Raw genomic sequence first — 21,619 nt, forward strand, 5'->3', positions numbered from 1 at the left:
TATGTTAGCTTTCACTCGCTCGTGTGTTTTGCGTGCTCCGCGTCAACTAAACAGGACAAATGGTTTCTCTAAATGTCTTGAACATTCAACATTGAACCGTCCTCCATGTCAGAGACATTTAAACAAAGCCAGTGTCCTGCTGCTGTTGGAAGCCCTCTGACGGTGAGCTATGCGAAAAGCCCAGGGTGCGTTTGATACATGGTTACCATTTTAATCATTCCTGTTCCTTAAGGGACGACTTCGCTAATTTTCAACCTAGGGATGGGACGATTATCGTTATTATCGTTTATCGTGATAAAAAGCACTCACAATAATCGTATTTTGGAGATTTTAATTTATCGTGAAATTATCCTCCGCCATGCACTGGGATCAATTCGCCTTTTATTTGCCGAGCTGCATATCCGGTACCATTTAAACCCTCTATAATTGGTAAAACGGACCTGAAAATAACACACTTGATACTGTCTTTTTTTCATTCTCTAACAAATCTCTTTGCAAAAAATCTACAAGCTCACAACGCGTCGCATTGCGACACGTTGTGAGCTTGTAGGAGGTGTAGTTCCAGACCCTATATAGCACTCATGAGGTGTAGTTCCAGACTCTGTATAGCATTCAATTCAATTCAAAGGAGCTTTATTGGCATGAGAAAACACACGTTTACATTGCCAAAGCAAATGTCACAAATAAAATAACAGTTGAAAATGGGGAACATATATACACTTGGAGTGGGTACAGCATTGTGTAAACAGAGCTATGTCGCATTGTGACATCTTATATATTTACAGTACAGAGGGGATATAGCTTTTGGAACAAATAGCAGCAACATTCTTTTCTCAAAATTAATTTAAAGGTAGCAGCTCCGTTTCATACTGTATGTGCAGTAGGTCTAGATATCAATCCATGGTTTATAGTCCTTAGGGTGGTTGTGTTTCTAGCCTTCTTTTATCGCAACAGTTCACACATCTTGCTGCTGTGTTTGCACATTGTTGTATTTCTCCCAGTAGGTATGGGAGTTTTTTCATCATTGGTCATGTTTTCAAACTCACTTCGGGTGTGTGTAATCTGTGGGAAGTATGTGTTCATTCAGTAGGTGTAGTTCCAGACTATATAGCATTCAGGAGGTGTAGTTCCAGACTGAGCTGTAGTTCCAGACTCTATATAACATTCAGGAGTTGTAGTTCCAGACTCTATATAACATTCAGGAGTTGTAGTTCCAGACTCTATATAACATTCAGGAGTTGTAGTTCCAAACTCTATATAACATTCAGGAGTTGTAGTTCCAAACTCTATATAACATTCAGGAGTTGTAGTTCCAGACTCTATATAACATTCAGGAGTTGTAGTTCCAAACTATAACATTCAGGAGTTGCAGTTCCAAACTCTATATAACATTCAGGAGTGTAGTTCCAAACTCTATATAACATTCAGGAGTGTAGTTCCAAACTCTATATAACATTCAGGAGGTGTAGTTCCAAACTCTATATAACATTCAGGAATTGCAGTTAACTCTATTATAACATTCAAGAGTTTTAGTTCCAGACTCTATATAACATTCAGGAGGTGTAGTTACAGACTCTATATAGCATTCAGGAGGTGCAGTTCCAAACTCTATATAACATTCAGGAGTTGTAGTTCCAGACTCTATATATCATTCAGGAGGTGTAGTTCCAGACTATATAGCATTCAGGAGGTGTCGTTCCAGACTCTATAAAGCATTCAGGAGGTGTAGTTCCAGACTACATAGCATTCAGGAGGTGTAGTTCCAGACTGAGGTGTAGTTCCAAACTCTATATAACATTCAGGAGGTGTAGTTCCAGACTCTATATAACATTCAGGAGGTGTAGTTCCAGACTCTATTTAGCATTCAGGAGGTGTATTTAGCATTCAGGAGGTGTAGTTCCAGACTCTATATAACATTAAGGAGGTGTAGTTCCAGACTCTATATAGCATTCAGGAGGTGTAGTTCCAGACTCTATATAACATTATGAGTCAGACATTGTGGAATAGCAGCATGGTGGGCTATGTGAAACACCCAGGGTAATTTGATTAGTTTGACAGCTGTTACTGTTACGGTGTGCTTTATGACAGCTAATATTGTTCAGCTTGGCGGGGACACGCTGTCCGCGTAGAGGAGAAATATGAACTTTATAAATATATGGAGTTATAGATGTACACATGTTTTATAAATATATGAAGTTATAACTTAAAAAGAACTAAATGGACTTCAACTCCGGACTTGAGGAATGCCAAGCATCTGTTCATGATGTAACCAGTGGTAAGAAGTACACATTCATTGGTTCGAACTCCCTTTGGTCCGACCACCTAAACCTAACCTCAGTAAAACTAACGCTGGTGAATGCTAACCTGGTGAGTAGCTAACCTGCCGACGCTGGATGCTAACCTGGCAAATGTTAACCTGTTCGGACCAACGGGAGTTCGAACCATGGGGCAGTCCAACCTTCTCCCCTCCTTGTGAATTGTGAAATGAAAAGGTCTGTGCGTGTGCGTGTGTGCAACCGTGCGTGCGTGCACTCTCAATTCATGTGCGTGCCTTGTATGTTTGAGAACTACTGATTTAGAATGGGTTGAAACTGCATGCCTTCGGTAGACGTATATTTTTTTTAAAAGCTGCTTTTTAATGCCCGTAATGGTATCGATGATAGCAATGCAATCACAACTATTAACTGGCTGCACTTCTCAAAACTGTTCAATATCACGATTAAAGAACTTCCAAGCAGTCACTGAAATGCCCTTCAGGTGTCTTTAATTAACTATAGGCACAGACAAGCCATGAACACCATGGTTCTTCTCACAGTGACGAAGGCTTCACGCCAAAACACACAATGGTGGAAGATAAACTCAAGTATATTTACTCAAGTAGTTTAGTCGATTACTGTACGTTATCAAGTGTTTCCACTTAATAACTTCTAGTCCACTACATCTCAGAGGCATATATTCTACTTTTGTAGTCCCACTACGATTATTTGAAAAGATGATTAACACATCTTTTGCCGGATATAGGCTACCATTCATTAATTCAGTAGATTCTGCCGGGGTTGTTCAGTGTTTTTACCTTATTTCCGAGGTTCCTTTAACGCACCAACGTCCAAATGTAATCAGATTATTTGCGGGAACACAATGATTTGTCTTTTCTTTTCTTGCAGTCAACGGTTGGAATTTGAAACCCGACTTTAGTCGGGTACGTCAGTTACTGTATTAAGAAACATACATTAGCCAACAAAGACCTGTTGGCTAATGCATGCATTGAACATATAGCCAATTAGTGTTGTCAAAAATATCGATTTATCGAAAAGTATCGATTTTGAATATGACTTTTCCATAGTATCGATAATATCGATACTCAGTTTTTACCTCTCTTTTATGTGTATCCTTCCTACTTTGGCTTATTCCTAGTTATTTTAAAGGCCTTTTTGTACTTAGAATGTGAAAACATCAAAGACAGGCCTTTAAAAAGTGCACTACCATCTACTTTAAGAAGTTCAGTATTTATTTATTTTTAACTCATTGTATGCCAGGCCCGATAGTCCCGAGATTATTTCAATGTCTTTCCCCGCCAGGCCCGATAATCCCGAGGAAAAATAAATAAATAAATAAAAAATAAATAATTCAAAAACATTTTTGGACCCCAAAAACCAATCGCGAAATTGCATGTTTAACCCCCATAGCAACCCCATCTTTCAAACATGGCTGCTATCTCATGAATGCCTGAACGGATTTCCATTCGGATTTTTTTGTTTGAAAGCTGTGAGCAATGTGCAGACACGTGGTGCATTATCTAGGCATGGGTGTGCATGATCTGTGCACTATGAATTACATGGAAGTCTATGGAGACAGAGGCAGGGGAGAGTACGAAGGTATTGTTAAATGGCGGGGAATGTGTTAACCATAAACATTTTTGCACTAAAATTGCCGTGGTTGCATGGTATCGAAAATGGTATCAAGTATCGACATTTTTCAAAATATCGTATCGAAGTTAGAAATCCAGTATCGTGACAAGCCTATAGCCAATAGAGTACTTTAATTTGGTACTTTACGTATGTTTTTGTGCCAATACCTTTTACTTGAGTAACATTTTGAATACAGGGCTTTTACTTGAAACATTTATTTATTTTTAATTGCAGAATTGCTAAACACCATATTGCAGTATTGCTAAAAGATGTAGATTCTTGCCTGTGCCTATAATTCATTAAAATGACCTGAAGGACATTTCTATGAGTGCTGGCAGTTCTGTTCCTCATGTTGCCTATAATGACAGTGTACTATTATAGTAATATTATATAATGCCATAAATAAAGATGCCAGGTTAACAATATAACAACCGTGCATATTTTTATGAACTACCAATGTTTAACCTAACATAACACGGAAAGCATCTGTGTAATCTTTTTAACCATTATTTTATACTTTGGCCGTTCAAAAATAGCAGATATACAAGCTCATAGCATGTCACTTCATGCTGCACTATATGAGCTTGTAGCTCTGCTATTCTTGAAAAAGAATAATTTCTTGATCGCCTCTTGTCTTGATCGTTTAAACATGACATCATGGGCCGCTATGCTCGATAACAAGCTTGATAAGCCCAAAGCTTATTGATACCGTGTACTCAATAAAGCTCCATCCCTAGCCCCTGTGTCAAGTGTCTTGAGACTAGGGCTGCAACTAACGATTATTTTCATAATCGATTAATCGGACGATTATTTAAACGATTAATCGAATTATGGCACTTATTTAGCCATTATAGCCTTATAAATTAGATTTGAGGTTCTTTTAGACACTGTTCTAACAAAAAGGACATTAAAGATGAATAATGAATTCAAATATAATGTACATAATTTATTACATTTTGCTCAGCTGCCGATTAGGTTGCTACTAAAAGACAAATACACACAATAAATACCCTTTTCTGACTGCATACATTTGATTAAAGAATAGCTAGACGTGTCAGGCTAAAGGGTAACAGTACTCTTTTCAAATATGTCATTTAGAAATAAATATTCAAGTCATATGTTTTGACGCAAGGTATTAATAAAAAATCCAATGATTAGTTGGCAATTCAATTACGATTACTAAACTAGTTGTCAACTAATTTAATAATCGATTCAATTACTATTAATCGATTAATCGTTGCACCCCTACTTGAGACAACTTGTTTTTCTCTGGCACTTTAATACAATGTAATTGAATTGAAATATCCGCAGCACACTGAGTTATATCATATATCAAGGGCAACATCTTGACCCTTCAGGTCTTCATCAGGCTAAAGGATTGTGTTAGCATAATGCTTTATTTGTGTAGGTTCATTTGGTTTTCCTTTGAGGACATCGCTGGCCAGATTGAGATCTGATCCCCGACGTGTTCAGTGCACACGCTCACATCATGTTGGGGATTAGATCCCGCCACTTTCTACTTTGTCTTTTTTATATTTTTTATCCCACAATTTTGTAGCCCATTTTACTTACGGGAACATTATAGAGCACTAGAAGCTCAACTCGGGGGATGAATGCCCCGCCCTTTAATGGAAACCCCATTATACCTGTTGTCATAGGATCTGTTTTGACCATCTGTTTGCGTGTGTCCATTTATGCCCATATATGGGGATATCTGTCTGTCTACGTCTATTTTATGTCCATATATGGAGATCGCTGTAGGACCCGTTTTGACCATCTGTTTGCCTGTGTCCATTTATGCCCATATATGGAGTTATCTGTCTGTCTGCGTCCATTGTATGCCCATATATGGAGATCTCTGTAGGACCTGTATTGCCCATCTGTTTGCCTGTGTCCATTTATGCTCATATATGGAGATATCTGTATCTGTCTGTCTGCATCCATTTCATGCCCATATATGGAGATCTCTGTATCTGTTTGTCTGTGTCCCTTTATGCCCATTATGGAGATCTCTGTATCTGTCTGTGCCTCCGACTGTGTTGCAGACACAGTGCTGGTTCCCCCTTTAATGCAAACCCCATTATACCTGTTGTCATAGGACCCGTTTTGACCATCTGTTTACCTGTGTCCATTTATGCCCATATATGGAGATATCTGTATCTGTCTTTTTGCGTCCATTTTATGCCCATATATGGAGATATTTGACCATCTGCTTGCCTGTGTCCATTTATGCTCATATATGGAGATATCCGTATCTGTCTGTCTGCATCCATTTTATGCCCATAAATGGAGATCTATGCAGACACAGTGCCGGTTCCGGAAAACCCTGATGTCAGACATCAGAATCCGAACCTTTCGTGCTGGTTCCAGAAAATCGTGTATCGTATCGGATCGAGGCCAGGCACTGCACTACCTGCTGCGGCGGGGAACGCGCGTGCCGAATTTGAAATAGGGAATGAATGCCCCACCCTTTAATGCAAACCCCATTATACCTGTTGTCATAAGAGCCGTTTTGACCATATGTTTGCCTGTCTCCTTTTATGCCCATATAGGAACATCAGAATACGTAACCATGGCATTTTTTGTTGACTCATGTGGCGTACGTGATCTCAGATGTGATGTCACAATGAGTCAGCGCTTGCGCCGATTTCCTCCGGAACAGCCTGATGTCAACAATCAGCTCCGCATAAGGAGATTCCGAACGTTTTGCGCCGGTTTCGGAAAACCGCGAGTCGGGTCGGGTCGAGGCGGCGGGGAACGCGCGTGCCGAATCTGAAGCCGGTGGGACGAACGGTTCTCGAGATACACGGATTACAAACAGACAGACACGCAGACAGACAGAGATTTGTCGCATTTATAGATAGATTATAGAGACCAGGATTACTGCATGTTTTTGTGAGGGTATCTACCCTAGGAGACACGGGGAGAACATGCAAACTCCACACAGAAAGGCCCTTTCGCCAACCACACCTAGGTTGTGGGCGCTGATGACGCGGAGGAGAGAACACGCGGAGGAGAGATAGGAGAGAACACTGCCCCAGTGCCCCCCAATCGAACCCAGGACCTTCTAGCTTGGAGGCGACAGCGCTACCAACTGCGCCACCGTGCCCCCCCTGTCTTCTTTCTGTCATAAAACTAAAACATGCAAATTAAATCTGAACATGCAATTAAGTCTGTCTGTCTGTCTGTCTGTCTGTCTGTCTGTCTGTCTGTCTGTCTGTCTGTGTATCTCAGGTAGCCTGTCTTAGCCACATCGCAGCCAACTACCTGAATGCAGGGAAGGAGGCCAGACGCTGGGGAACAGCTCACCAAAGCATTGTACCCTACCAGGTGAGTGAGTGAGTGAGTGAGTGAGTGAGTGAGTGAGTGAGTGAGTGACTGTTAACAAGCGCGCTAATAACATTTTCAGTCGATCAATAGGAAAGAGGAAAAGAGACCTGGGAACAGGGACACGAGACGAGAGAAGGGGATTAGAGGGAAGGAGAGGAAATGAGACAAGAGGATATGTTTTAGGGAGTTTGTCTGTGGTGAATCCTTCCCTTTGGAAGCATTCCCATCACACAACACACACACACACACACACACACACACACACACACACACACACACACACACACACACACACACGCACACCACAGAGTAATCAGTTAAAGTCCATGTCCTTATCAGACCAATTAAACCGTTAGACTGAATGGAGCATAATTGTTTCATGTTGGAATCGTTCCCAGCGTCTTATCCAAAGCCTCGAGCCACATTGTCGCGCGACGAACACAGCCGATCTGCAAGCCCACCCACGCGCCGCGGACGCAACACGTCGGGCTTGTAGGTCGGCTGTGTTCGCCGCGCGACACTGTCGTACGACGAAACATAAATGGTGCATTAGTCATCTCCAGACTCCACTACTGTGACTCCCTCCTAAACTGTTGTCTGGCCGCACACTCCCCCAGACATCTTCAAACGATTCCAGAATGGCCGCACACTCCCTCAGACATCTTCAAATGATCCACGCTCCTCGCTCTTCAACCTCCCCCAAAATGCTCTCACGTCTCCTAGGGATGTGACCAAGCATGGCGAGACTCTTACTCATCCATGCTAGGGCTGTCTTCGACTCAGGATTTATAAAGTCGAGTCGAGTCGCGGGGGTTAATGCGACTCGTCGACAGATCGTTTTATACTGCCTGCTATAAAGAAAGACATTCTTATTACATGTATGCACTGCAAAAAAAAAAAAAAAGCTTTTTTGTGTAGAAATATGCTTGCCACTTTGCCCATGTGTCTGTCAACTCCACAGCCAGGTGGAAATGATGGTTGTGTTCTTATTTTATAATTAGAACATAGAATCTTATTGTGTATAATTTTAAAGATACAGTGGGTGGTTCATCTTACCTCGTTCTCCCCTGTGTTCTATGTTCCCCACTTACCCCCACAAAAAAAGGTTCTATGTTCCCCACTTACCCCCACAAAAAAAAGGTTCTATGGTCCCAGCTCAACTTAAAAACAGTTCCATGTTCCCCACTCATCCAACAATGAGGACACATTCATTTTGAATTACTAATGACAACTCAAAACACACAATAATGGGGAAACATTACGAATACTAGTGGGACAGGGCACTAGGGACATCTGGACAACATAATGTTGTTATGACTGGGCATCTGAACGAGTGGCCTGGACATTTGGGCTATTTGGACATGTGGGCATTTGGACGAGTGGGCACCTAGAAGAGCACTTAGGTGTGGAGACATCTGGGCAACTGGGCACCTACATTAGGATTGCCCACATGTTTTTTAGTGCCCAGATGTCCTACCATTTCCTGCATTTGAGTTGGAAACATACTTTTTTTTTTTTTTTTTTGGGGGGGGGGGGAACATACAGTAGATCCTTTTTTTTGGTTGAGCAGGGAACATAGAACCTTTTTGTGGGGAGGGTGAATGGGGAACATAGAACTTGGGGAACATAGACCCTGGGGAACATAGAACCTGGGGAACATAGAACATGGGGAACATATAACTTGGGGAACATAGAACCTGGGGAACATAGAACCTGGGGAACATAGAACCTGGGGAACATAGAACTTGGGGAACATAGGGAGGACCCCCTCCCCTACATCTAAGTACGTTTGAGAACCACTGATGATAGAAACATCACCATTCAAAAACCCTAGAAGGATTTAGAGGACATTTATGAAATCGGTTCAATATATTCAAAGACTTGCACAAATTGTCAAGATTTTTCAAAAATAGCAGATCTACAAGCTAAATGGGTTCAAGCTGCATGCCGTTTGAACACACAGGAATGCATTCTGTATTGTCTTATGCTTTTGGTCTTTGGGTCTCTCCCTTTCCAAAGGGAGGGACAGGGTTTGCTCAGGGGCCCCGTGTGGCCCTCGGGGGCCGCTTGCGTTGACAGATAGACGTGGTGTCGTAGGGGACAGCGGTTTGTGATCCCGTCCTTTATCCAGGACCCGTCATCCAAACCAGTAAGGTTGTTCCTAGTTCACCCAGATCCCAGGCACGCATGCATGCACACACCCACGCACGCACACACACACATGCGTTACTATACTTGTGAGAACGTCAACCTTTTAGGACAGAGGTTCTCAACCTTTTCAGGCCGCGACCCCCAAAACAATCATATTTGAACTGGGGACCCCCCAACCTACGAGCACTAAGAGTTGAGGCATTACATTTTGTATAACAAGGTTCTATTGTGAAAATAGCGGCTATTTTCACAATTTCTGTGACTATTTGGCCAACTAAAAAGGCCTTTAATTGTCACTTTATAAATGTGCATATACCCTCTATACACTTAAACTGTATGTTGGTTTGTTTACTGTTGAGTGAGAAAACAATGTTTCACATTTTTTTATTTTTTTTTGGAATTCATGTTTGTATTTTGAACCCCAACCCAAAAGCCGGAAATAGCAGATCTACAACCACAAAACCTGTTGGCGCTGAGACGTGCTGTGTGCTTGCAAATCGGTTATTTTGGAGCACAACTAAGTATAAATCAGGCCTAACTCTCAACCATAAGCCCTAAACCTAACCCCTGAATGTCTAATTTAGCTAGTTCTTTATTTACCTTCACAACATCCATTTTTCAAATTCTGCAATACTTTTGGACACAATTGTCCCTCACAAGTACAGTAAAACTCTCACTCACTCACACACACACACACACACACACACACACACACACACACACACACACACACACACACACACACACACACACACACACACACACACACACACACGCACACACACACACACACACACACACACACACACACACACACACAGGTTTGCAATTGCTACTTTGTGGGGACCTTACACATAGTCTACTATCTTTGTGGGGACATTCCATTCATTTTTAACCCTAACCCTAACCCTTAACCTAACCCCTAAACACCTTGTGGGGACATATTCATTTGTCCCCACACGTTTTTTTCCTCCGATTGTACTATCTTTGTGGGGACATGAGGTCCCCACAAAGATAGTATTGCAAGCCCACACACACACACACACACACACACACACACACACACACACACACACACACACACACACACACGCCCCGTTCAGGGGTTTTGGGGGTTATTCACTTTCCTTGTAGTTCTGCCTCTGGGGACTACTCTACCCACAAGCCCGGGGGCCTGTGAGGATCAAAGCCATGCGACTGTGTGTGACTGTGGGGTTAGCGAACCAGCTAGCTGTGTGTGTGTGTGTGTGTGTGTGTGTGTGTGTGTGTGTGTGTGTGTGTGTGTGTGTGTGTGTGTGTGTGTGTGTGTGTGTGTGTGTGTGTGTGTGTGTGTGTGTGTGTGTGTGTGTGCACACACACACCATATAATGGTTATTGTTCTCTTTACATGTGGTTTTTAACTTACATTCCAAGTAAATTGGTGTATTGGTGTTTCATTGAGACATACTTTCTCTCTCTCTCTCTCTCTCTCTCTCTCTCTCTCTCTCTCTCTCTCTCACAGGGTTTTAAAACCAGAGATGGTTACATTGTTGTGGCTGCAGGAAACGACAAGCAGTATGTCAAAGTGTGTCAGGTAAGTGTGCAGACACACTCACGCACGCGTGCGAGTGTGTAAGAACACTCACGCACGCGTGCGAGTGTGTAAGAACACACTTTTCTCAGTTGCCACCACCTCCCTATGGAAGTCACTCAAAACCCACATCCCCCTTTTTATACCTTTTACATTTTAAAATTACTTTTTTATTAACCCTTTTTTCTCTTCTTCGTGTTTCTGCTTTGTAAAGCAACTTGCATGTATTATTACTAGGGCATCGGCCTCCGTGATTGGCCAACCCAATCCATTGGCAGATTTGCCAAGCTTTGCTTTGACTTTTGTTTCGCAGACCAATATAAGCACACGATGGGATTCAAAATATGTTAACCATATACTGTATATACTCCTAGATTTCCTCATTCAATTATTATTAAACTATCCATCCATCCATCTTCAACCGCTTATCCGGAATCGGGTCGCGGGGCTAACAGTTCCAACTGAGATTTCCAGATTTCCTTATCCCGAGCATCTTTCTCCACTCCCTCAGGATTCATAAAACACAGGATATGATGTTGTTATCCAAAGTGCAGTGGACTCTGCATGGCAGGGACGTCCCTCTCCCTGAGCCAAACTTGCGCCTGACCGCATACCTTTGAGTAGGATTGATGATAATACTCGAAGCACCACCGTGGGGTGTTCAGATGAGTGATGGCATCCTTTGGGTCGTCAGGCGGCGCCCTCCTTCTTGGGTGTTTCGCTGATAGGCCCACGACACCTCCAGAGGGGTTCATCAGCGAATCCCATCGTCCTGGGTTCACTCCCTAGATGTCAACAACTCATCTGAAGGCCCACGTGGAGTCCTTTCTCTTCATCCACACCCACTGGCTCCCCTTTTCAGCAGCCATGGAGAGGTCCTTGACTGCCTGCCGGTGGGCCTTCCCTCGCACTCCCATCTCTCTGAGTAGCCTAGTTGTTGAGGTGGCTACAAACCCTCTGCAACCTACTTCCACTGGGCAGACCTTCGCTTTCCAGCCTTGTTGTTGAGCATCTGCTGCGAGTTCGGCGTATCTCAGCTTCTTCCGCTCGTAGGCCTCCTCCACTGCACCCTCCCAGGGTACAGTGAGCTCGATGATGTAGACAAGCTTGAGTGAGGCTGACCACAAAACAAGGTCTGGTCGCAGGTTGGTAGATGCGATCTCAGCTGGGAAGCAGAGTTTCGTGTCCAGGTCTGCCAGCATCTTCCAGGAGTATACAGAGGCGTTCCCAAGCCAGTTTGGAAATATAGTCCTTCCAGCTGGTCTTTGGTCTGCCACGCGGTCTCCTCCCAGTGGGACGTGCATCGAGGACCTTCTTAGAAAGGCGCTCGGGGGGCATCCATACTAGACGCCCGAACCTCCTAAGCTGACTCCTTTCCAGGACAATTTTTTTCTGCAATATCGTCCCACGACACTAATGGTTTACAAAGGTTGGCCTATACGCTTACCTTGGCCAATTCACATTCTTCACACAAAGTCACAAACACCACGTCAAAGTCTGGCACAAACGTACATCACACTAAGCACGACACAAACGTCATGTGAAACCCAGAACTGACGTCTCAAGAAGCCTTGCCTATGCACCCAAGGAGCCTGATAGACCAACCAGAGAACTGTCGAACTGATGCCGCCACCGCAGACCTCAGGGTTCAAAGAACCCTCTGAAGCCCAGCCTAACACCTCATCCGCACTGCACGCGAGCGAGCGACACAATGTCCTGCAAAATACTGTCCGCATATGCAGCGTCGGCCATTGCGTTGCGACACAGCCTGAACCAATCAAATAAATGAATAATAATAAAAAGTGTTTGGGGGCGGGACATGGCCATTTACCTCTTTGGACATCCCCACAAAACCTCGCTCAAATAGAGACGTCCTCATTGAAACAAATGTATTTGAATGAGATTTCATCGCTCGCGTCGCATCGCGTGCTGTGCGGATGAGCTATAACACGTCACATCGGGACCTGTTGTGATTTTGTAGATCAGTAATTTTACCAGTTTGGGTCCCGGAAAGACATCAAATCTATATTTTGGGTCCCTAGCTACATTTTTGGAACCACAGGCTTATGATGATGATGATGATGAGGATGATGATTATGACATCATCATTGTTGTTTATTGTTTATTGCAGGTTCTGGGACTCAGTGAACTGTCACAAGACCCCAAATACACAACAAACAAGCTGAGAGTTCAACATCGCACCCAGCTAATAGACACCCTGTCTGCAAGGTAAACACATCTACTGTACACCACATAACTAATGGACAGTCTGCAACACACATTAATCTTCAAATGGTTGTCTGACTGTCCGTCCGTCTGACTGTATGTGATGTCTGCCTATCCGTATGTCCGTGCCTAAGATGTTATTGATCGATTGCATTAGGGCCATCAAGAGGAAGCAGCTTCCCTGATCAGCCAGCCAAATCCATTATTTCTGTTTTTTCTTTCTCCTTTTTTTTGTATGGCCAAGCCTTGCGTGACATCAGTGCCGCTTTGACCAATATAAGCTGTCGCCCGAGCAACATTTCCCTCCATTCTTTTATAATAAGGTTGTTGTTTCTACAAAGTATTTGACGGATCGAGTTTCATCCGACCAGTTTCTCCACCTTTCCTGCGCGGGGGGATGTTCCGCTGGACAGTGCACCTGCAGGGGGGACCCAAGAGAGATCCGCTGCCCCAGCATGCTGCAGTGGCCCTGGGCCACAAGGTCTACGCCTTTGTGGGCTACGGAGACACCTGCCTGGACAACCTGAGCCAGATCGACGTGCACGTCTTCAACACTGTGTCTCTGCGCTGGTCCATGCTGCCCCCGGCCGCCGCCACCGACAGAGTGCGTCCGCTCGAGATCCCCTCCATGCACTACGGCCACCGGGCCGTGCTGATAGAAGACGTCATCTACATCTGGGGGGGCTTCACCTACAAGAGGGGCTACTCCAACGTGCTGTACGCCTTCGACGTCGACACCCACGGGTGGTTCCAGCCCAAGGTGTCCGGCACCGTCCCGGAGGCGCGGCGCGACCACTCGGCCTGCGCCGTGGGGAAGGTCATGTATATCTTTGGAGGATACAACTGGCTGACCGGGCGCAGCAATGACATCCACACGTTGCACACCGCCACGATGGTCTGGTCTTTAATCGGCACCGGAGGCACCACGCCACCCGTTTCAGAATGTCACTCTGCCACCGTCATCGGGACAAAGATGTTTGTATTTGGGGGCCGAGTGGACGACGAGAACAGTAACCTCATCAGCGTGTTTGACACGGAGACCAGCTGCTGGCTGAGCACGCCCTCTGCACAGCTTCTCCCGGAAGGGCGTGAGGGTCATTCGGCATTTGCCTACAATGCAGAGCTGTACATATTCGGTGGCAGAACGGCTTGCCAGGGCTTAAGTGATCTGTGGAAATACAATCCAAAGACCTTCTCCTGGAAGAATGTGGAGCCCAGGGGGAAAGGCCCATGTTGGATGACTAGTAAGTGCTGTTGCGTGGTAGGAGATTGTATCATCCTCTCTGGATACACAGGGTACACACACGACGACCTGTACATCTTAGACTTAAGTCCTAGTCTGAAGACGTTATGCAAGCTAGTGGTTATTCAGCACGTTCTGGAGCACTCGGGACTTCCGCATGACATCAGGTGGGAACTGGCAGCCATGAGTAAATAATGTAGCCCGCTAACAATTAGGGATGTCACTAACGGTTTATCCAGTAACCGGTTAGCTGTCAGCATTAACCGGTTAATTAACGGTTTTTAATTATTATTTCTTTAATATATATTTTTTATTATTATTATTATTTTAACCCAAAATTGTATATATAAGTACACCGAATTAATGTTGGTAGACGAATGGTAGACATTTAGTTATGCTCCTTTGAAAGACAAACAAAAAAGACGGATTTAACAATAAAAATAAATTGTTCTAGGCTTAATCATCAATAAACAACAAGCATCGCCTGCGCGTTTCAACAAGTGGTCGGCGGTGGTGCCTATACTGCCTTTCAAACAAACAAGCTCTAGCCTAGGCTGAGCATTTTTATTGAGAACCATTAACATGACGACGAGTTCTGTTGTGTACGAGTCTGTTGACTCGCGCTGCAGAGAAAACTCTTCCGAGATGAAAATGGCAGATCTACAAGCTCACAGCGCGTTGCGTTCTGCGACTCACGGCTTGTGATTGAGCATCGCTGTTGCCTCATGTCGCTGCTGTATTTGAGAAAGATAATGTCGTCTACACTCCTTTCCTTTTGAAATGCTCCCAGACCGAAATACCTCTGTTGGCTACGTGTTCTGTTTTGTGTATTCCGATGCTCGTTGTCTGATCCTCCCCGGACCACACTGTGGCACAGACCCCACTGCGTAACACTAAAACAGCTGTCTCTCATTCACTGTTCGATTGGACATGATGTAAGACTACTTACTCTCTTGCGCCTCCCAGAGTCTGTTTGACACAATCACATCTCCATAGCCAAAAACACTATGCAGGTCCAGGAAAATGCGATCATATTATGAAAATTAACCCGTGAAACCGTTAAGCATGACCGGTTATTTCTTAACGGTCGGCTAACCGGTTAACCGGTTAACCGCTGACATCCCTACTAACAATACTAGACTGGGTTCAATGATACAGCGACCACAATAACGCTCCCGCTGCCCCCATATGGCTGATATCCTGCTTTATCCTCCCCTCACTCATGAACAAGACACAGAGATACTTGAACTCCTTGAATGATACTGCTCCAAGTAAAGGATTTCAACTATCCCATCTAGAAAAAAGGTTCTAACTTGTTTCTTTGTTTCAAAGACCCCTAGTTTGCCCCAGCATTAAGGCTATGGAACGCCATACTTGCCAGGGTCCATTTGGTCCCTCACTAAGGAACCCTGTGCGGTGTTCACATTTCTCGAGCACAGCGCCAGTACGCCACATTATTACTTCCACTATTTTATTTGTAGTGTAGTAATTTTCTTCCAAATACAGTATGTTTTATATTTATTGAAATATTCTAATATTATTTTGACAATGGAAGTCAATGGGGCTCCGATTGGGCTGAAACCTTTTGCCCCAATGTGGAATCATAGATGGTTCATCGTCTTAGGTTCTCAAATGTTTTAATTTCAAAGACCCAGCATTAGCCCACAAACCCCCATTACTCTCAGAGTTTACAAAGTCCATTTTGTTTCCCTTTGCACTCTCAGTGTTACAGACCTGAAAGGGTCCATTTGGCTCTTAAAGGTAGGATAAGTGATTTCACTTAAAGCTATACTGTGTAAGTTGCTCAACTAGTGGTCTGTAGCAGTATAGCAAACCGCGGTCGCGTCTGCTTTTTTCGGCCGTTTTTCGCCGCGGACCGGGCCTTCAGACCACCGCGTCCGCCTCGCCTTGCCTAGACGCATCAATCTAGGTCTCTCGTGTGCCTCTACGAGCAGCGGTTGGGGAGTTACATTCTAGACTTCTAGACCAGAGTAAACAAAGCTGTTGAAGCAAGCTATTTCCTGAAAAGACGCGAGATGCACTGTAATTGGCCGGTAGTGTATTTGTGTGTATGCTCTGCGATGTGATTGGCCAACGTATACACAACGTATACAGATGATGCAGATTACGTCATTTTGCCGCGAAATCCCGCCCCTGTCAAGGCTAAGTAGAAAACATATAAAGAAAAGGCTTTTGGGGCTGAAATTAACGAAGTGGGGGTTCTAAAACTTTAGCGATTTAATAGTTAGGACAATTTTAAGATATGTTTTATAAAAAAAGTTACATAGTATAACTTTAAGTTTCAGTTTCAGTTTTCATGTGGGAGACAGACGATCATGATCAGGTGGGGGCGGGCCTTGGTGCGCATAAGGCCCGCCCCCACTCGACCATGATTGGAGGAAGGTCCCACTCTATCCTGATTGGAGGAAAACCTGTCACCCAACAGTTTTGGTGGAGCAACTGAAACTGCTTCTTCTCCTCACAGGGGACAAGGCTGAGGTCCAAATATGGACCAAACACATTATAGTAACTAGTACTATCAGAACATAGACCCATTTTGTTATTATTTGAATTAAATGAAATCACTTACCCTACTTTTAACTATCTATCATTTAGATAGACCCAGGGAGCCCCGCAAGGTCCCCTGGGGGTCCCCAGACCCCACTTTGAGAACCACTGTCCTAGATCCACATTGGAGACAGTTTATTAATGTGGTTGCCCAACAGGGCAAAACACCAAGTACTAGTGCAGCTTTATTATGTCTAGATGTTAAGTTTAAAATTATACTAAATATTTCTTCAAGTGTCCAAATAAATTCCAAATATTATCAAATGATCTCGCGGCACTCCTTGGACTGCCGTCACGGCACCCCAGGGTGCCCCGTCACCCACTTTGAAAACCCCTGGTCTAAACTACAGTGGATCTTGTGTAGAGTGCTAAGACCTGACAGCTTACAACTATGTTTTCACATCCCTGCCTGTCACCACAGTCCATACATGGCACAGGAAATACTGTAAACAGTGAAAAAAGAAATCACTCTTCAGGAGATTGCATGAGTACTAGTAGTTGGTGTAATGTTACTCCCCTTGCTGCTCTTCACCAGAAACCTCCTCTCCTCAACACACACACACACACACACACACACACACACACACACACACACACACACACACACACACACACACACACACACACACACACACACGCGCGCGCTCGTAGACACGCATGCGCGCATGTGCGAGCGCGCACAAGCTCACAAACACACAGGTCCAGGTTATGAAGGCATGCACACAAAGGTCAGCAGGTCCCCTCATCTCCATTTTGTTCAGACAGAGAGACTATTCACACACACACACACACACACACACACACACACACACACACACACACACACACACACACACACACACACATACACACACACACACACACACACACACACACAGACACACACACAGATGCGCACATGCACGTACGCACACATGAACACGTAATTTTGCAAATTAGAAGCTGCTGTCTCTGAATGTGACAACAATGTCAACAATGTGATGTCTGAACATGCCCATATATGGGCATTACCAAATATGGGCATTCCCAGATGTGCGCTTAATATTGATGACATCGGGATAGGGATCTCATATATGGGCATACAACGGACAAGGACGTAATTAATGTGCAAGTGTGACTTGTGATGACATCAGAGATCTCCATATATGGGCATACAAGGGGACATGAGTGTGATGTCAGAGCGGCAAACCCATTCTGTTAACTCATTGATTGCCAAGGCCCAGGAGTTTCCCGAGTTGGCAGCCATTTTTTTTTCTTTCTTTTTTTTCAATTTCTTTTTTATAAAAAAAAAAATCCAAAAATGCCTAAAATGTATTAGGCATGATCGCAATCGCGAAATTGCATGTTTAGCCCCATAACAAACACATCTTTCAAAATGGCAAAATGTTCGTTTTGTTTGACTTTGAAGGCTTCTATCTCATGAATGCCTGAACGGATTTCCAAGCGGATTTCTTTGTTTGAAAGCTGTTAAAAGATACTACACATATGGTGCATCATCTAGGCATGGGCGTGCACGATCCGTGCACAGAAAATTGATCCGTGCACTAGAAATTTAGGAAGGTGGCAGTGTTTGTTTTGTCTGACTTTGAAGGCTTCTATCTCATGAATGCCTGAACGGATTTCCAAGCGGATTTTTTGTTTGAAAGCTGTTAAAAGGTACTACACATATGGTGCATCATCTAGGCATGGGCGTGCACGATCCGTGCACTAAAAATTGATCTGTGCACTAGAAATTTAGGAACGTGGCAGTGAGGAACTTGGCGGCCATTTTGAAAATGGCAATCAATGAGTTTTTAAGAAACCCATAGAACCACAGACAAACTCATAGAACCACAGTGTCAGGTGTGACAGACAGAGATACACAGTACACACAGATAAGCTGTGACTGCAATCATGGTTTGGCCGATGATTGAATCTGCTTTTAGGTACTCTGAGAAAGCACACTGCATGTGGTCCTATCTGTCAGGTTTTCAGAAATGTGGGCCCTGCTCAGTCAGTAGGCGGTATACTGATCCTTCAAACAACAACCCAGAACGTGTGCATCACGATGCAACAACACGTTGTTTTGATTGATTGGAGACTTTATTAGAAGGTTGCATAGGAAAAGCTACAGTTTCATGGCAGTACAGTTCACTGGTACAAGGTCAACTAAAAGGAAATCCAAGAAAGCTTATTTACATAGGAACTCATATAACATTGCATGACAGACAGATAGAACACAGTGCTATGCATAGGATATCTTCAATAGGAAAACATACGATACAAAAAAAAATCGAACCTCTGTTCGAAGTGGAGCTGTGTGTGTGTGTGTGTGTGTGTGTGTGTGTGTGTGTGTGTGTGTGTGTGTGTGTGTGTGTGTGTGTGTGTGTGTGTGTGTGTGTGTGTGTGTGTGTGTGTGTGTGTGTGTGTGTGTGTGTGTGTGTGTGTGTGTAGCACCTCTCTGGTCACCCAGGATCATGTGTACCGATTTTTGTGACATTTGAAGAAAATATGTAGGAAAAGGTGCAAAAAGTGTGTTTTGGAGAAAATTCAAGATGGCGGAAAATCTATCCTGGCGCAAATGGGCGTGGCCAAATGGGCGTGGCCTATATATATTGCGCGAGTGGCGTAAATGGTGCGGCACTAGTTACGCGCCGAAGTTTAGGCTACATACACGGACGGAGACAGACCCACACACACGGCCACGTATAGGAGCGTTGTGACCACCGCTCAAAAAAAAGAAAAACTGATTACTGTGTCTGAGGGCGGATTCACACTGCTGTCCGATCGATTCAAACTGTTCCCGAAAATGGGGGAAAAAACGGGACTGGTCCCCGCTAACCAGCATTCACATTGGCCAAATTTCCTCCATGGCCGAATACACTTCTTGTGAAAAGTGTGGATAGTGCAGGTTTTTCAGGGAAATGTATTATTATGGATATAAATAAGTAAACACAGTGATTAGCTGGCAAATACATGGACATTGTATTTGAACACATAATATGGACAAATCTGCACCTTGACATGAACCCAGAGATTAGACATATTTATTGATAGACCAGTGTAGCAATATGGAAAGGAAAAGTAATTAAACCCCTCTTTTTAATGTTTTCTTCTTAAAAATACTAAATACAATGCACAAGTAGGTAGTATCGATACAATTGATTATTTGCACTGCCGATTCAATACGATACAAAATCAAACAATACGATTAGATTTTAGCTGTTTGCATTTCGATATACTTCGATTTTTTTAATTAAAAACTATTTCGATGCAGTTACTATATCATCACACCCCTAGTATTCATGTGCCTCACAGGGGCACAGCGCGCACAGAAATGATTACAGTACTATTCATAATATAAAGCCATTTAACACTAATGAATGATCGTTTTAATGCTATTTAATGATAATATGTGTTACTTTTGTCAATTGACATCTTCATAGATGGTGGTCAGCCACAAACCCACAGTCACAACAACTGGCCAAAAATAAAAGATAACAGTTCTGTTCAGAATTTGTCATCTCACATCTTTCCACAGACTATTAGAAAACACTCCATAGTACGCTCAATAAAAGCTCAATAAGCAGGATAGATAAGGCGCTCATTATCAATAAAAATGAACGAGCTCCATCCCCAGTCACTAGTGCATCCTTGGTATCTTAAAATTGACGTCATGGACCAATCATGGTTATTTTTATCCTAGCGCCCACTACATATGAGTTCTTTGTTTATGGGTTGTTTCATGGCTCGTGCTACACTACACTAAAGGGATTATCATTTCTTGTCAACATTCATGTAGAACTATCAGAAGGCATAAGCCAGGTAAAATAATGTGTCATGTGTGTGGGAAACAGTATGCTGCATTCATGCTATCACAAGTTCACAACATCTGCCAAGTGGTCACAGGTGCACAGTGTGCACCCAGGACCGCAGTGTGAATCTGCCCTGAGTTTACACTGATTCATGTGTCTGTGTTACACTGATTCGTGTGTCTGTGTTACACTGATTCATGTGTCTGTGTTACACTGATTACTGTCTGTGTTGAATTGATGCATGTGTCTGTGTTACACTGATTACTGTGTCTGAGTTAAAGGGGAAAACCAACCATTTTCAACTTTGAACTATGTCATTAATATGCCTCAGAGGGGTTGTGTGGAAATAAGAACCCCTGCCCCTCCGATTTGTGCAACTATCGCCAACCTCTCTCTCTCCCCTCTCTCTCTCTCTCTTTCTCTCTCTCTCTCTCTCTCTCTCTCTCCTCTCTCTCTCTCCTCTCTCTCTCTCTCTCTCTCTGTCTCTCTCTCTCGTTGTGTCTGCCTCAGGTTTTTGGAAGAGAAGACATCTGATTGGCTGAGGAAGTTTGAAGGGTCAGGTGTTCCTGTTGGACCAATCAACAGCATCCAGGATGTGTTCTCTGATTCCCAGGTCAGACTCACCCCCCCCCCCCCACACACACACACACACACACACACACACACACACACACACACACACACACACACACACACACACACACACACACACACACACACACACACACACACACACACAATTAGAAACACACAATCAGAAACTCACAATCAGAAACATATATCTCATTCTCTGTTGTTTCACAGTTTATTTAAAATCTGCTGTGTTTAT

At 43.7% G+C, this 21,619-nt stretch overlaps 1 protein-coding gene across 1 annotated transcript in view; it reads left to right on the forward strand.

The window, feature by feature from the left end:
• The window catches only part of sugct (succinyl-CoA:glutarate-CoA transferase), a 172,966-nt gene that overhangs the window by 33,452 nt on the left and 117,895 nt on the right, over nucleotides 1-21,619 (forward strand). Inside the window, exons 9-12 of the mRNA XM_080752184.1 lie at nucleotides 7,143-7,238; nucleotides 10,891-10,962; nucleotides 13,091-13,188; nucleotides 21,301-21,403. Of these exons, the coding sequence (XP_080608310.1) occupies nucleotides 7,143-7,238; nucleotides 10,891-10,962; nucleotides 13,091-13,188; nucleotides 21,301-21,403 (369 nt within the window). The remainder of the gene's footprint in view (nucleotides 1-7,142; nucleotides 7,239-10,890; nucleotides 10,963-13,090; nucleotides 13,189-21,300; nucleotides 21,404-21,619) is intronic.

This window comes from Nannobrachium achirus, assembly GCF_963921795.1.
Source record: "Nannobrachium achirus genome assembly, chromosome: 21".
NCBI lineage: Eukaryota > Metazoa > Chordata > Actinopteri > Myctophiformes > Myctophidae > Nannobrachium > Nannobrachium achirus.